General features: G+C 41.6%; 1 protein-coding gene across 8 annotated transcripts; it reads right to left on the bottom strand.

Annotated features, from left to right (window-relative positions):
• Positions 1-622: 622 nt before the first annotated feature.
• chd4b (chromodomain helicase DNA binding protein 4b) lies at positions 623-16751 on the bottom strand. Of its 8 annotated transcripts, XM_079470464.1 has the most exons (42): positions 16552-16751; positions 16387-16457; positions 15739-15811; positions 14213-14322; positions 13631-13897; positions 13356-13474; positions 12938-13233; positions 12598-12716; positions 12005-12125; positions 11304-11473; positions 10887-11135; positions 10606-10809; positions 10140-10351; positions 9922-10053; positions 9731-9827; positions 9453-9644; positions 9164-9364; positions 8885-9022; positions 8602-8723; positions 8338-8511; positions 7773-7914; positions 7544-7675; positions 7318-7435; positions 6991-7115; positions 6719-6811; positions 6396-6543; positions 6261-6284; positions 5959-6128; positions 5685-5874; positions 5243-5332; positions 5041-5132; positions 4821-4954; positions 4598-4742; positions 4361-4517; positions 3732-3829; positions 3427-3592; positions 3215-3268; positions 2969-3133; positions 2764-2872; positions 2263-2395; positions 1849-2044; positions 623-960 (listed from the first exon to the last, which is right to left on the bottom strand). In XM_079470464.1, the coding sequence occupies exons 3-42, from the start codon at positions 15785-15787 to the stop codon at positions 785-787; spliced, it is 5829 nt and encodes a 1942-aa protein (XP_079326590.1). In that variant the 5' UTR covers positions 15788-15811; positions 16387-16457; positions 16552-16751; the 3' UTR covers positions 623-784. The 8 variants fall into 8 exon arrangements, with proteins under 8 accessions (XP_079326590.1, XP_079326592.1, XP_079326594.1 ...); XM_079470466.1 differs by having other exon boundaries at positions 3215-3265; positions 16387-16751; XM_079470468.1 differs by having other exon boundaries at positions 5697-5874; positions 16387-16751.
• Between the last annotated feature and the right edge of the window lie 632 nt (positions 16752-17383).

The raw sequence follows: 17383 nt of genomic DNA, 5'->3' as shown, positions 1-17383 counted from the left end.
ACAATGTGTATATGGAACAGAATGACTTTTAACAGTTTTCATGATAGGAAAAATGTTACACATTTCTTTAAATCTACAGGAATGAAAGGTCATTTGATGGCCTTATCATAAGAGTTGGTATGTGTTGACATCTGCGAAAACCTTTTATTCTTGCAAAACAGATGACTGTACTGCTTACAGTACAGGCGAGATGAAAACCGTATCACGTTTCAGAGCTCCAACAGATTGGTGCAAAAAACAGGGATTCAAATAGTGTGAGTGATAACATAATGCACACCTGAGGAGGAAAGGGTTTCCGCTGCAAAGATCTCTCAAAGCTTTCACTCCAATCCATTCAAGGCAGAATCTACATCGGGTTTAAACCCTGCCCTGTTTAGACTACAAGTGTAAAAGTGACCTGAAAAACCTGAAATGGATTAGCGAAGTGCTGTGTATTTCAACAGGCTTACACACCTCTTAGGTCATCAGGTGTGTGTGCCCAATGATTCCTAATGGAAGAGATGGAATGACTCTACATTTATAGGAGTTTACAGGAAATGTAAGGGAGCCACAGTGTGCTAGCTCTAGAGAACACTCCACTCCCCAACTGATGGGGCAGCTTGACCTTGTTTTTATATATATATATATATATATATATATATATATATGTATATATATTCACAAAGCATTTGATCACCTGACCCAGGTTTATGTCTGCATGTGTGCTGTATGTTAATATGTCATGTGATTCCTCATCATGACTGAAGTTATGGGAGGTATTGGTGAACAATTCTTCCGGAGGACATCAACGTGGCGCCTGCATCTGTGTGATCTCCGACCCTCGGCTGGCCAGCCGGCTAAGGATGCTTCTCTCTGACATCTGTAGCCTCACAGCGACAGGCGGTATCCGGGCGATGGTTGCTGGGAGACGTGTGACGTCGGCCTTCATGTCGCTGAGCAGCTCCTCCAGTTGTTTCAGAACTGACGAACCAAGTGATGAAATCATTTTAAAACTTCAAAAATGCTATTATTAAAGGGATACTCCACCCAAAAATGAAAATTCTGTCATGAATTACTCACCCTCTAATTGTTCGGTTGAACACAAAGAAATATATTTGGAATTATGTTAGCAACCAACAATTCTGAGGCACCATTGCCTACAATAGTATAATAGTTTGAAAATGTTTTTTTTTTGTTATGTTTAACACAAAAGAAGATATTTTGGGAAATGTAGGAGAACAAAAAGTCCTGGGCACCCTTGACTACCATTTAAATTTTCCCTATTATGGCAGTCAATGGTGCTTCAGAACTGTTGGTTCCAACAGTTCCATTATTCCAAAATATCTCTCTTTGTGTTCAACTGAACAAAGACATTTATTCAGGTTTGGAACAACTAGAGGGTAATTCATGACAGAATCTTCATTTTTTGGGTGGAGTATGCCTTTAAGGATTTAAATATGCAGATTCAACAGTCTTATCGCCTTTGCCTCTACAGATCAATATCTCAGATATAGGCTATAATAGCACAGCCACATGTGGTGTCCAAAATTGTGCCGAGATATCAACTGAGGTGTGAAATTGTGTGACTTTGAGCAGTGGAGTGTTGGAAATACGCTTCTGTGGGGTGTTATATTTTATCTACATGCAGTTACTTTTTGTGTACTTTAGCACAGTGGTTGTAAATTTAGACTTGGGGACCCACAACGCTTTCATTACGGTTACAGAGTGCATTTGAGACCATTCTACCATAAACTATGCACTGTTTACCTACACCACATAGTGTAAGTGCACAGTGTAAAATACGTTGTTTAGGACACAAGTGTGCAGTGCCATGATTCAGTAATGTTTAATGCAGGAAGCTTTGTGTACCTTTGTGCAGTACTGCATTAGCAGGCTTGTTTCCTGACATTGATTCTTTGCTGAGGTGTTGGTGTGACTCTGCCAGACACTCCACCTCACTGAAGCGTGTGTTGAGCGCCATGGAGGGGTGAGATGGGTCCTCGGTCATGTTCAGATATGCTGCGCGTCTGAGCTGCTCCTCGATCACCAGAGCCTGTTCCAACAGCTGCACACAGACAGATAAATAGTGTATTTTGTCCATCCCATATTTTGTATATACATTCCCCATTGTATAAAATATTTTATAGAATTAAAATTCTTCATTTGTGCATTTATTTAATTTACCCTTGATTTGCTGTTTTTACTTACTTCTTTTAACTGTACCAAAGATGCTACAAAATAAGTATTATATATGCTGTGTGAATATATTTATGTGTCTCTAACCTTAAACCTTCGAGCAAGAAACTTGTTTTTAATCTCGAGGAAGTTTCCGCGGCTCATCTCTCCTTTAAAGGGTTCGTTGAGGATGGCGAACCTCGGGTCATTTTGCACATCTTGCCAGCGAGCGTAGCCGTGGCTGGTGGTACAGAGGTGAAGGGCATAACACAGCTTCTGATGTTCACCCACCAAATAATTACAAATTTGAATAAAACATATAATATTCAATAGCAGTTCAGATATATTGTACCCTAGGAGTAGAAAAAAAGTTTACATAAACTGACTGCCAAAAGGCATATAATGAAGTATCTACATTTTGAAAACAAATAAATTGCACTAGTGTATATATTTCTTTATAAACTACAAACACAAAAAGTGAATAAGTGCCAAGAATATGTAGGAGCTCCATAAAGCAGCCCCGGTCTCAGAGGTTTGTTTGAGACTGAAGCTTTAAATGACTTCAAATGCCATAATAATCAGTTTAATAACTGTAACTGTTTAGGATACTGTATGATACCAGCCAGCAGCCAGTAGTCATGGCGACGATGCCAGATCTCATAAGTTTTCTTGGTGACCGTGGCAGCTCGCTCTTCATTCTGCCAGAGTGAGTGAAGCTCTGGAGAGACAAACAGAGAATTCATTGATTCATATACACAACGTGTGCGCACACCCGCACACACACACACACACACGCAGTAAATTCCCAGTGTACCTGTGAAACCTCCATCTGCGATGTTAAACATGAACCTCTGCTTCACTGCTTTCTTCTTCTCTTCACTCACTCCATCCCCTCCTCCGCTCATCTCTTTGGCATTGTCTCCATTTTGCAGTTTAGTGGATTCTTCTGACTTCACTGCATCCTTCTCCTCTTTCACTTCTGAGAAAAGGATTAGCAATATGATTCAGAGAATGAGACTGGGTTAGGTTCTTGTATGACATAAATCTGGGTGTATTGTACCTTTCTTCTCTTCTACAGCTGAGCCGGTGTCCATTTTCTCATCAGAAGATTCTTCTGAAAAAAAAGAAGAGGGATTGGTGAAGTCTGCATGAGCCAATCGCTTAACCAGACGTCTTAATAAAAACATTGATAAAATGTGTACATTCAACTGCAGAAGTGAAAGTCAATATATCAGTCATAAAAACAAGCTTGTTCTCAGTGAATTCACGCACCTTTGGTTTTGTCTGTGCTGCTACTGGCCTCTGCACTTTCATCTTTCTCTGTTTCTCCCTCTCTGCTAGCTCCGTCCTTATCCCTCGACGGAGATACGGCCTCCATTTTCTCGTCTTTCTTTGGTGGACTGGGGGATTTCTCACCTTCATCAGGAATCTCAATGATCTATGAGAAAGGCAGAGATCGAGAGTGAGTCAGGAAGACAGAAAAAGTAAAGCAGGTGTTTACCAAAGAACTTAAACACAGAGAAGAGAAACAAGAAGGTGAAGTGAAAGCGTGAGACTGTAAATAACTGGTACTGTACCTCATCCTCCTGTCTGGAGCTTTTCATTGCCCTCTCTCTGTCTCCTTCCGTCTTCTCCTCCACCTCTTTGACTGTGTCGTCACTCTTGGAAAGATCTTCTGTTTTTATAAATGAGAATCTGATTAAAACTAAATATCTTTTTTATCTTATACCACTTTTTCTATTCATATTTAATCTTGTGAAATAAAGACACATACTCTAAATCTTCTTTAAAGGAGCAATGTCTTCAGAGGTGTATAAAGACCTTACATAGTGAAGCGTTATGCTTTTATGGCCTTAAAATGACCTATTTCTATCTACATACACTTGGGGTTCCCTTGCATGGAATTCACCATGTTGTTTCTATAATAGCCCTGAACGGACAAACTGCTCTACACAGCATTTTTCGTAAATACGTTATCTCCTTCAGCAAACAAGAGAAAACATGACCACATCTTCATTCTGTGTCAGCCGTAGGGCTAAGAATGAGGGAGGAGTGAGCTGTTGGTTGCATCCGCAACCTCACCGTAGATGCCACTGAATATAACAAACTGGACCTTTAAGTCACTTTGTGTTTAAGAAAACTGCAAGTTGGTTTATAAAGATAAAAAAATAATAAACTATTTATAAAGTACAGAGCGTCCCGTTACCTGGTGCTGGTGTATTGGGCTGAGTATCAGCAGGTGTTCCAGAAGAGGGCGTTTTTGGCTCTTCTCCAGCCGCGATGGCTGCCGCTCTCTTGTTTTCCTCCAGTTCTTTCATCCAGGGCATTGACCACTGACCATTGACATGCTCAAATTCTTGCACCTGTTCCAAACAGCCAATCATAACAGTCAGAAAAGAACGCAATCATACCACATCAGAAATCTAAATAAAGCATTGCTTACCTTCTTGCGGATCAGTGACATCACACCTATGCGCGTGAGAACGTGTTGTCGTGACAGGCCTTCCCGTGGCACACCGTCAGCGAAGGTTTCTGCCCCGTCGGCGCCCGGCTCACACAGGTGACGCATAAATAGCGACACATATGCCCTGAGAAAGACCATCAATTCGTTAAAACTTTAAGTTAATCGAATGCAAATATAGACACACAAACACTTCAAGACTTACTTAAACTCTTTCTCTGACTTGCCCCGCAGGTCTCGAACGAGCCATTGGGTGGTGAAGGCGTCCTGTGGCGGCATCCCATAACGCATCACTGCATTCAGGAATGCCTTCCTCTGACGGGCATTGAAACCCAACACCTAATGAGGAGAAAGAAGTCTTCAGGATTTTTGTACTAAATGGAGGGAGTTAATAATGAAAAAATGTGAGGTAATTTAAGGTAAACCTCAATATTGCCTCCAACTCTGGCCAGCAAGGGCGGCAGAGGTTTGTCTTTATCATTTCTCAAGCCTTTGCGACTGGGCCTTCTTGAGTTAGCTAACAAGTGAAACACCCGTGTCAATACAAATAAGCAACTGTATAATCATTTCTCATATGAAAATACGATTTAACGTTAACATTGCTTATATGTATGTAGTGTATCTCACCTTCAGATCGTTCATCAAAGTCCTCATCATTCTCTTCTGAAGCCACTGAGTAATCTGACTGGTTATCAGACTGATCATCCTGCCAATCTCCTATCACAAATAGCCAGCGAGTGGTTTAGTTCACTTAACAATACAAATATTTGATTGGAGGAGACAAAACACGACTGAATTCATGCAGACACCTAAACATTCAATATTAACTCCGATCAGATGTGAATTGCATTATTTGAAATGCGTAATATAATTTTTTAACATCATTTAAAAAAACTCTGTATAAATCGTTCATTAAAACCACTGAATGTGATCATGTTTAACAAAGATGGACACATCCGTTCTCCTCACATTTCATAACCAATCATGCCATAACATCGAAACACGTGGATCACCACATGCACACACAGGTAAAAGGCGACAAAGGAAAGCTTTAAAAGTGCGTCTGTACCCCGTCTACTACCTCTGTCCTCCTGTGAGCAGTCGTTGTAGTTGACAGGTTTGCGCGGGCGTTTGCCTTTGCCCAGGTGACGCGCCAGATCCTCCTGCTGCTGCTCGTAATGATGCCGCAAGAGTTTCTCCCAGTAATCTGGATCGACGCTCTCCTCCTGCTTGATGATCTCCCTATCCACATCCTCCTCCTGAGAGACACACCACATGTGCTGTGAAAAACTATACAGGTGACACAACAGGTGACATCACATACAAACAAGTCACCGGCTCACCTCCTCATCTTCATCTTTCACCACATACTGAGCCACTTTAAAGGAGCTGAGATATTCGTTCATGCTCTGCAGCTCGGTGTCATCTGTTGCATCTTGGTTCCGGTCCAACAATCGATCAATTGCTTTGTCATCATAGTGGATCACACAGCTGTCCTCTTCTTTATTGTCACCTGGAGGAGACAGAAAGAAAGAGAGAATCAATTTATTTGTAGGTAAATGTTTGTATGTACAGCCAGGTTCCACAAGAATGATTTAGGTTTTGAGAAACAGCAGAAATAGAAACGAAGCAATTGATAACATACGCTGTTGTCGGCTTGTGGTTGTGGCTTGTATAGAAGAAAAAAACAGACTTGTATTCAAATGAAAATATTTTCAAGACATTTTAACACTTTCTTCATCTGTAAAAAACGTATATACTATTTCATGTGAAAGTATACCTTTACCTTCTCCGATCTCATCTTTAAAAAGCTCCTCCGTGCCAAACTTCAAGATGTCGTCCAATTCCTGTTTGGACATGGATCCAGCCTTGGAGCCCAAACCGGGCCGCACCACCAGGTGGGTCAACATCATCTTCTTCTTTGCCACCTGTGAATCACAGGAAAGAGAGTTTGATAGCTCTGAGATTACCAGACATACTTTTTGTTTGTTGACTGTTTTACTATATAGATCAATTCTCTATTTGTCATTTCATAGTGCCATTCCTCCATCTTGTCTTTGATGTGCATTGTTTATAGTATGAAGAATGAAGATTACTTCTTACCTGCGTGATTCTCTCCTCCACAGATGCTTTTGTGACAAACCGATAGATCATCACCTTCCTATTCTGACCGATACGATGCGCTCTGCTAAATGCCTAAGAACAACATTACAAGAAAGATACAGTGTCAGCAAGGCAAATCAAATCTTCATATGCAGATAGACATGACACAGAAAATGGCACAATTTATCATACAAGAAACATTTCTACATAATGGTGGAAAATGCTTCTTAGTGAGACAACCAATGTTGTTGGGCATTTCATGACATCTCTACCTGAATGTCGTTGTGTGGATTCCAGTCAGAGTCATAGATGATGACGGTGTCAGCGGTTGCCAAATTAATGCCCAAACCACCTGCTCTGGTGGACAGGAGGAAAACAAACTGTGGAGCCCCCGGAGCTTTGGTAAGAAAGACATTTGGTATATTAGGTAACATAAGAGAAAGACATTATCTTTAAAATATGATATGTTGTGTTAAACAGCAGAAATAATGTAATGCAGGTCTAGAAGAACACAATCTTCTGGGCGACCATTCATAGGTAAACTGTTCCTTAATCAGTTATCTGAAATAAAAACAGAAATGGGTGGCATCTTTCCTCACCATTAAACCGATCGATGGCTTCCTGTCTCATTCCTCCAGTCACTCCTCCGTCTATCCTCTCATACTTGTATCCCTCGTTTTCCAGGAAATCTTCCAGTAAGTCCAACATCTTTGTCATCTATAACCAAGCATGTAAAAACAAGTCCATATATATAAGAAACTAAATACTAAAATATGTTTTCATTAGTATTTGTGTTCTGTGTTTGTTTCTAGTATGCATCTGTACCTGTGAGAATATAAGCACTCTATGTCCACCGTCCTTTAGTTTCCTCAGCATCTTACACAGAAGCAACAGCTTCCCAGAAGACTTTGTGAGGGCACCGCCATCATACATGCCATTGGGCATCTTAGGAGCTTCCTGTACAAACCAACCAAACAATTTTCATTTTTAATGTTTCCTCCCATTGCTAATGTAAAATGTTACTATGGAGGAGAGAATGCGAGTGACATCCTACATTAGCAGCTGTAGGGAAGAGGTAGGGGTGGTTACAGCACTTCTTCAGGTCCATAACCACATTGAGTAGAGACACCTGGTTTCCGCCACCACGAGTGTTCAAAGCTTCAAAGTTGCGTGTAAGGATGTACTTGTAGTACTTCCTGTTGCAGAACAATAAACACTGAATTCAAACGATTCTAGTAGAATGCCTTCAATATCTGTAGGCTTTTCTTCATTACATTTAAAGGGAAAAATCATAAAACACCCCGTTTGACTTTCTTCTGCAGAACACAGTATTTTGAAGAAACAAAATTGGCCCACATTGACTTTCATGTACTTATACATAACCACTGAGACATCAATCAAAATATCTTATTTTGTGTTCCACAGAAGAGTTATATACATGTTTAAAGAACACGAGGGTGAATAAATGATGACAGAATTTTTTTTGGGGTGAACTATCCCTTTAGACGTAGTACAAGGACATTTTAGCAAGCAAACTGTTTGATAAAATATAACTGTTTGAGTTGGATAGGAAATCAGACAGAACGATGACATATCCTGAATCTGAATTGATCTCGTACTTCTGCATTGAACTGAGCTCCACTCTCACAATGAGCTCGGTCTTGGAGGGCATGTGTTTAAAGACGTCAGCCTTGAGTCGTCTGAGCATGTGTGGACCCAACATGTCGTGCAGTTTCTTAATCTGGTCCTCTTTAGCTATGTCAGCAAACTCCTCCAAGAAGCCTTCCAGGTTACTGAAACGCACACACAGCAAGTACTGATGATCTGACCTTCTCGCAAACATGCTCTTCACACACATTTACCCAGAAAACACACACACTCACTTAAATCTCTCAGGCGTGAGGAAGTTAAGAAGATGGAAGAGCTCCTCCAGGTTGTTTTGTAAAGGAGTGCCTGTTAACAGCAGCTTGTGCTGGAGTGGGTAGTTATTCAACACACGAAAGAACTGAGGAAAAACAAGAGCGCGTGTTCACTTTGCATCCATAACTGGCCTGTAAAATTCTGCTGGTATGTCAGATATGTTTGGAGGGTGTTTGCATGTGACGTACTGTTTAAGATTCATCACCCATTCCTAGTATTACATTTCTGTTGTGGAAAACGGCTTACCTTTGACTGGTTGTTTTTTAGTCTGTGGGCTTCATCCACCACTAGACAAGCCCAGTCAATGGAACCCAGGATGGCTTGATCGATCGTAATCAGCTCATAAGATGTTAACAGCACGTGGAACTTCACAGAAGCCTCTTTCTGTAGACGTAAGGGAAAACTTCAGACCGAGAAGAACCACACAGACAGATAGGACAAGGGCACGTCATCATCAAAACTGCTTTTCTAACGATAACATGCCTAAAATGTAACACTTAGTTTCAATCATTTCCCGTCTCTTACTTTCATTTTGGAGGCTTTCTTCCCACCGCGAATGGCGTTGTCCTCAAAAGAGAATTCGTTTTCCCGTATGACAGCTCTGCTGTCTTTATCACCAACGTAAGTGACCACATACATGTCGGGAGCCCACATCTCAAACTCCCTCTCCCAGTTAATGATGGTGGAAAGAGGGGCACTCACCAGAAACGGCCCCTTCGAGTGACCCTAAAAGAATCGCACAGTAAAAGGTTTAAACATTGTTCTGTGTCAAATGTACAGTTAATGTGCTGTTGGTCATAACAAACTCAAAAACCTCTTTATAAAGCGAGTAGAGAAAGACGGCAGTCTGCACGGTCTTTCCGAGACCCATCTCATCAGCCAAGATGGTGTCTGTGCCCTGAGCCCACGAGAAACGCAACCAGTTCAGCCCTTCCAGCTGGTACGGGTGAAGCGTGCCACCTGTAGCGTCTAGATACTCTGGCTGCCTGTCGAACTTTATGGTGGGCTGATAAAACAGTGCGGGAGAGGAATATTAGATCATCATGAACATCAAGAGGAACTTAAAAAAGGCATGCAAGAGCTGTTACTCACATCAACCACAGGATTTGCAGGAGGTCTATCCACCCTCTTCACTTTCACCTTCTTCATCTTTTTACCTGGTCTGCCTTCGTCTCCAAGCATAAGTTCCCTTACACAGAGAAAAAAGGAAAGATATGCTGATCAAACTATCCATTCAGCATCATCACACATCTGCGTGCATGAAGTTCTGCAAAGTCAGGTACCTGTGGTTCCAGTATTGCTGTTTATAAGTCTCGTAGTCAGGTATGTCCATGTCCTCAGACTCCCAGGAAGACTGATCGTACTGCAAATCCCTCCATTTGACGAGGTAGTGAACGTTATTCTTCTTATCCACACTGAAAGAGAGAATTAAAGAGAGCATAACCTTTTTAGCAGATGGTTTCATCAGAGCCCAGAAGTCTCAGTATCTGATGACTCTCACCTGTGGTTTAAGACTCGGTGGATGAGGAGCCACTCCAGCTTCACTCCAAATCGTCCAAACTGATCCTCCATGCGGGCGTAGACGGGATCTTTATTCTTCCTCTTTGTGCTCTTATCTTCGTCTCCCTCAGCACCAAGTTCTAGATTGGGGGGCTCTTCCATATCAGTCTTTCGCTGGTAGTTGCGGAACATTACCTGACAGTTCAGCTCCAACTAAAAAAAGGAAAATAGCAGTACTGATAGGACAACTCTACGAATAATTATATACGCTAGTAGTGGCCGACCAATATATTGGAAAAGCTAATAAATTGGCCAATATTTGATAGTTGTACAATTGTAAAACTTTATGCGGATGAAATGTAGTGCCTTTACATTGAGATGTCATTTAAAAATGTATCCGTATAATTTAACCAATAACATTTATTCCAAGTGGCATTCTTGGCTTAAAAATATTTTATTTGCAATACCTGTAGTTCTTGGACCCAGGAACAGTGCCAGTAAGACATGTTGCACCACTTCACAAAGAACTCCCTTTCCTTACGTCCAATCATAGGAGGAGGATCTGGAGCATTGGCTGGGAGGTCAGCAGGGCGGGGCACAGGCATAGGGGGAGGAGCTTCACCCCAGCGCCAGGTGAGAACTTTCTGTACTTTCCCTTTAAGTGGAGCACTCTGAGAAGAAAATGTATTATGAGAGTGTGTTTCACAGCTCTTTGAAGTAAACCAAAAATATTTTTCCACTCTCTCACCAGGCATCGAGGACAGATCCACTCTCCATTGGGTATGTCTGGAAAGGGCGGGTTAAGACAGTGTAAATGATAGGACGAGGGACAGGTGTCGCAGCACAGCAGCTCGCCTCCATCCTTACACACCCGACAAAACTCCATATGATGATCGTCCTCCTCTTCGACCTCTCCTTCATCCCTCCTGCCTTCATCATTCTCCTCCTCCCCTTCCGAACTCTCCTCACGAGCCTCCCATTGAATGCCCTCCTTCTCCTGAACGAGAGGCATAAATAATGCATAAACACCAGAAACCTCAGTCATTAAATTTAAATGCAAGTTTCAATCATTGAGTGCACAAAAGCTCAGAGAAAGGACAGATCTTGCATTGTGAACACAAACGTTGTCATAACATAAGGTGTTTTTAAACCGGTGGGTACGTACACAGTGTGGGCAGCTCCATGTGCCCTCAGGAGCTCTCTCCATGTCTGGGTCTAGACATACCATGTGATAGGCTCGTGGACAGGTGTCACACAGAATGATCTCACCGCCCTGCTGACACACCTCACAGTAGTCCTGATGATCTGTCTCGTAACCATCAGCATCCTCATCTACTGAGAGAGAGACAGAGAGAGAGAGAGAGAGAGAGAGAGAGAGAGAGAGAGAGAGAGAGAGAGAGAGAGAGAGAGAGAGAGAGAGAGAGAGAGAGAGAGAGAGAGAGAGAGAGATAGAGATAGAGATAGAGATAGAGATAGAGATAGAGATAGAGATAGAGATAGAGATAGAGATAGAGATAGAGATAGAGAGAGAGAGAGAGAGAGAGTAGAATGAAATACAGAAGCTTTTAAAGCAGAAATGTTATTACATTAAATATTCAATAAACAGTATTAGTATTTGATCAACTGAAAAGTTGGCTAAATGCTCATTTCAAAGCGCAACTTTGGCATCACTTTAGGTTATACACTACAGAAGTAATTCTCAGGTGTGCTGGTGTAAATTGTTTAAACAGTTTGCCTAAGTGAAACTGGATTACAAATATTGCCAGAAAAGCTTGATGTGATTTTATCACACCAGCCTTGTACTAAATTTGGTTTATGCTTTCAAAATAGATGGATATGGATGGGTATGGATGTATAGCAACTCACCTTTCTTCTTTTTCTTAGAGCTTTTGGATTTCTTACTCTTGGAGCGACTGGCTCGACTGTTGGAACCATCACTGACAGAAAAACTGTCAAAGTCACTCTCTCCATCATCATCCTCACCGCTCTGAGAGAACAAACAAGCGGAACAAAACAAGTCAGCTTTGGTGACATAAGTCATAAATTACATACGGAACTGATGGTTTGCGCTCATGGAGAATGATTTTTAAATTAAAATGTATTTAAACTCAATTTAAATATAAACAGTATATGCAAACTTGACAAATACACTGTACATGTGTCCTAGATACAAAAATAAACAAACATTTTACACCGTTTTATACTTTGAATATAAAATAATAGTAATTATTGTTATTAACAGTTTGTTTTCTAAAAACATACATAAATAAATAAAATAACAAAAATAAATATGTATTTTAGTCTTCTAATTTGTCTGTGTTTATATTTGTATATTGGAATTTTTAAATTTACAATTTTTTTTTAAATATATTTTAGTTTAAGTGGCACTCCTCATCCTCCATATCTGAAGTGTCCTACATAAGTAAGTATATGCGTGCATATTAAAAATGGTTTCTTACAGAGGAACGCTTTCTCTTGAAGTTGCCCAGTTTAATCTTGAGTGGAGCTACTTTCTTGGCTTTAGACTTCTTGTCCTGGGGCTTTGGGGTGGGCTTGGATTTCCTACGTGCATTTGGACCTAGAGTAAAAATACACATGACAGATAACATTCCTTTTCTTTCTACAAAAAAATAAATTATGAGCTCGAAATTACATGACCCTCAGCAAATTACGTCAGAATAATTTTTTTGTTAAATATACCTTTAAATAATTTTTTTTTTTGTTATCTCTTAACTCTCACCCTGTCCATTTAATTCCCTTCCAAACTCATATTTTTTTCACATCTCTTTCTCGGCTAACCTTTGCCCTCTTTAGTCTTGGCTTTCCGCAGGGGGACTGCTGGGGGCGCGGGTGGAGGAGGCGGAGCAGCTGGGGCTGCTATTGGTGTGGGCGGGGCCATCGGTGCAGCCCCTCCTCCATCCACTCTGGTCACCATACTATCCACCGCAGCAGCTACGTTGGCAGCTGCAAGAGCGGCGTTGGCGCTCGCTGAGCCTCGCATGGGATTATTAGTGCTGAACTCCCTCCATTTTGCTCCCAAAACCATCATCATCTTTGATACGGGTATTTTAGGGTTCTTAGCAGCTATAAGAGGCCTGAGGGAGAGATCGACAGATACAGACCCATTTTAGATGAGCCACAAGAAAAGCACAGGACACATTTACCTGAGGATATAATAGAAATTGGACAAAATGACAAAGAAGCTGCACTGCCCTACCTGACAAACTGGCTGAAAGCTTTATAATTGGTGAGAGAAGTGTAGTCCTCCTGGGTGAAGGTGTAGTCAATGTCTTTCATTCCCCAATCTGCTAATAGCTGAGAGGAAGACTTGGGCTCCTGTGAAAGGAGAATATAGTATCACAGATGAAATCCGTACTAGGAAGATAATAATTAGACAGTACATACATTTTCCATAATAAACACAGCTTTAATAAACATCTCAATTGAATTTTTGTCAATGGTTGTCGAGACCACCAATCTGCTACACCTCACCTGCCCGTCATCGTCGTCATCATCATCATCTTCCTCCTCCGGCTCTGGATCTTTACGTTTGCTTTTCCCTCCTGATGAGCAGCCAGCCTTCTCCCCAGCTGAACCTCCCTTCTTCCTCTCCTTGGAGGAGCTTGATCTCTTTTTCTTCTTCTTGCTGGGTGCATAGTCACTTCCTTCGCTCTCGGATCGCATCCTACTGTCCTCCTCCTCCTCCCCTGCTACCATTCTGATGGCTTCCATGGCTTCAGGAGAGCTGACAGGAATTTCCTACACAAACAAAAATTTTAATTAGAACAACTTTTGCAAACACTTAAGAAATGGCAAATCATCAATTCAAACACAAATATTAAGCTGGTTATATTTTTTCTCCAATATCTAATTAATATGGCAACAAAGGCAGAGGTGAACAGACTGCATTTGCACATTCGTGCCTCAAGCTAACTTTTTACATACTGGCTCTGATTCACAGCGATTTCTCAAGCCAAACACAGCCTTTGGTTGAGAGCAATTTCAAGCTCCATTCCTCGGGTGTGAAATTCATAAATTCTTGGGCCATCTGGACCCTTGGGGTGCTCCACAAACCTCTCTTTGGACTTTCTGTCGTTTGCTGCTCCTACTTTCTCTGCTCTTTTTCGCTTTCTTCTTCTTTTTGGATTTGGGTGTTTCTGGCTCTGAGATCGGTTCATCTTCATCTGTTCAAAACACAAACTAGTAAGCTCAGAATGAAACATTAAACATACATAACACAATAAAAGCATTAAAAAAACATTGTCGAGCCTTCCTTCCCATGTGAGCCAATAGGCCACTAGATCTGATTTATCTACATGACCCAATGGTTATAAGATAACATAGGTTTGCAAATTTAAAGGGATACTCTCCACCCCAAAAAACTAGTAAGAAAAAAGGAAATGGTAGTCAGAGGTTTGCTTTCCTGAATTTTTCCAAATATTTCATTTTCTGTTCAGCAGAACAAAACAACTGATACAATAAGTTTGTCCTACTATGGTAGTCAATGGTGTTCCAAAAATGTCAGCTGCAAAAAAATGTCTGAACATCCTTTCTCTGTGTTCATAAGAACGAAGAAATGTATACAGGCAGGGCTCGACAATAACACTTGTCCGCAACAAGTTAATGTTTTGTAGGGGCAAGTGAGAGAGAATTTGATTCGTATATGATTTTTACCCCGGAAACCACTTCTTTTGAGCAGGTTGATTCCGAGCAGGTTGTGTTCAGGTGCTTTGTTGTCGAAAAATGGAGGATGCCAGATTCATGGTTTATTCATATGTAACAGTAAAATAAGTACTAACTTAAAGACCAGACAAGGCATTGAAGCTGTTGCAAAGGCCCGCCCATCTCGGAAACTCGGGTATAAAGTTGGGAAGCACCACTTGAATCATTTTGATACCCGAGTTCCCGAGATGGGCGGGCCTTACACAATCAACATGGCGGATGGGAGAAGGGTTTCTGCTGTGACAGATATGATTTATTCATTTTTCCGCAACAGCTTCGTTGCCTTGTCGTTTAATTAGTACATGTTTACATTTATGTATAACCATTTGAAGCATACTGCATGTATTTCACGAATATTCCAGAATAGTCAGCAAGCTGAATAGTAAAACTATACAGGATGTACGGTTGAAACTATTACCATATAACATTTTCCCAAGACACACGCAAGCATGAATCTGGGGTCCTCCATTCGTTCCGACAAGAACCATCTCGGAAACATGACATCAGAAGTGGGAATTTCCGAGAGCGCGTGAATGCAGCATAAATCGCATCTGTTTTGATCGGCTGGACGAATCAGGAAGTGATCCGACTTTTGCATTCAGCTAGCTGCGCGTGCATTATAAACTGCTGCACTATTTGTTTTTATTTATGAGAGAATCGTAGCACGTGGCTCAGATAAACACAGAGTTGAACTACTATTGTCATGAAATGTCAGCAGCTTTCTCTGCTCACGTTGTCCAGAGGTATTTTGACGTTTCAGGACGTAATGTGCATGTTGGCTCATTTGGGAGGATTATAATGACCATGATTTGTTTAATGGGGTCCCACGTTCATTTTTGGACACAGTTATCCAGTTACAACAAATTAGGTCTTCTTACCATCTCTCGTGGGTCCAAAATGGTCCCGGTCATCTTCACTCCCCGACATAATGCTTCTGGAAACGTCTGGACTCTTGATAAAATAGAGAGTAAAAATGGTGTGGATTCGAGCCTGACCCCATGTTGACAGACAGAGATGACAGGGAGGCTAACTGTTACGTTGAATAAAACAAATTAACGATTGTGACATTTCGAAAGTAACGTTACAACATTACAGAGTGTAAAAACGGGCTAAACGAATCGTGTCGTTTCGGCAGTTTTCGTAAACTTTCTCGTAAAAGAAGGCTAAACTTAGCTGTCAATCAAGTTAGCAAAGCTAGCAAACAGAGTCCAGTGATACGGCTGCGGGGAAAATGGCAGCCGGCTGGATGAGTTGAGTTAAAACGCTTATCTGTCTTCATTTGTGCACGCATTCGCTCCTTTAAAACTTCTCGCAAGAAATAATACGCGGAGGTCGCGACGCCCCCGTCAAACGCCATATGGCGGTTCACAAAACGACGTGACAGACGTAAGACAATTATAAGTTAGCTGTAACATTAGTTTGTTTACTGTTTCAATGTGGAAACCGCAGAGTTATTTTGTGTATGTTAACGCGGGCGGCCCGACAGTGTTTGACGGTGGGTAGGTGGGTGGGGGGTGTTGACTTACAGGTCAGCACAAGGTGTAGATTAGTCCACGGTACGATCAGTCCGTCGCGAATCCTCAAATCAAACGCTGGCCTATAACGACAAATAATATTAAAACATCTCTTTAAAGGTGTAAATGTTAGGGATATGTCGTCCACTCTTCTCCCCTATCCCCAGCGTTACTGACCAGAAGCTAACATCCTCACATACACACAAAGAAATCAGGGGGGTGACGAGACATCCCATAATAATCCTAGGCACGCTTCCCCCTCCCTCGCTCAACTCTGCATAGTTACCTCGCAACCTACAGACCATAATACTCATCTCCCCCTCACACACACTAGCAGCAAGTACACTCTGCCTTCCCCTTTCTAAGTCCCTGCCCCCTTAGCAACCACGTTGCTATGGAGACACTGCCCCCTCTCGAACATCCCATAATAGTCATAAGCAGGCTGCTCTGCCATCCCATAATAAACACAACTCCTGAAAGAGAGGGAAGAGCAATAACAACACTAGTCACATTGTCTCCAGGGAAACCCAAGGCCGCTGGTGACAGCCCATAATATTCTGCCGCTGTCTGTCCACCTGCCTGGGTGTTTGGTGCACCCCATGAGCAACAAAATGCTCGCACGCACCTGGCTGAAAGTCAATGCTTCAAATGCCGAATAACTACAAGAGTGACACTTCACAGTTTCAGAGTCGATAAAATGTAAAAGTGCAGCATTTGCTTCTTTATAGTCTTGTATCAGCTCTAAGTCTGAAGATTGATTCTTGTTATAAGTTTGTGTTATGACGAGAAGCAGTGTAAACACTCGCTTTTATGAATCGGATGTGCTGTGACAAACACTGAAATTAAATCTCGGGTATAATATAACAACTAGTCTAGTGTAACAACAGGTAAGGGGGTGCTACAGGAACATCAGCTGAGATCTGTAAACATAAAAACAGATCCAGAAATGTATTTTGCAATAGGATTTAATACACGGCTCAATGGAATGCTTGATTCTGATTGGCCAATC

The sequence above is a fragment of the Barbatula barbatula genome (assembly GCF_947034865.1).
Source record: "Barbatula barbatula genome assembly, chromosome: 12".
Taxonomy (NCBI): Eukaryota; Metazoa; Chordata; class Actinopteri; order Cypriniformes; family Nemacheilidae; genus Barbatula; species Barbatula barbatula.
Note: the sequence above shows the minus strand (reverse complement) of the source record. Positions and strands in the feature narration are given on the sequence as shown.

Bases quoted from the DNA above. Each gene is read 5' to 3' on its own strand.
- chd4b (XM_079470464.1), bottom strand. From the start codon at position 15,787: ATGTCGGGGAGTGAAGATGACCGGGACCATTTTGGACCCACGAGAGAT. The intron at 12,717-12,937 runs GTTAGCCGAGAA...TTTTTACTCTAG, and splicing joins CAAGACTAAAGAGGGCAAAG to GTCCAAATGCACGTAGGAAA. The intron at 3,593-3,731 runs GTACAGTACCAG...CCTTTCTCATAG, and splicing joins GCTCCAGACAGGAGGATGAG to ATCATTGAGATTCCTGATGA.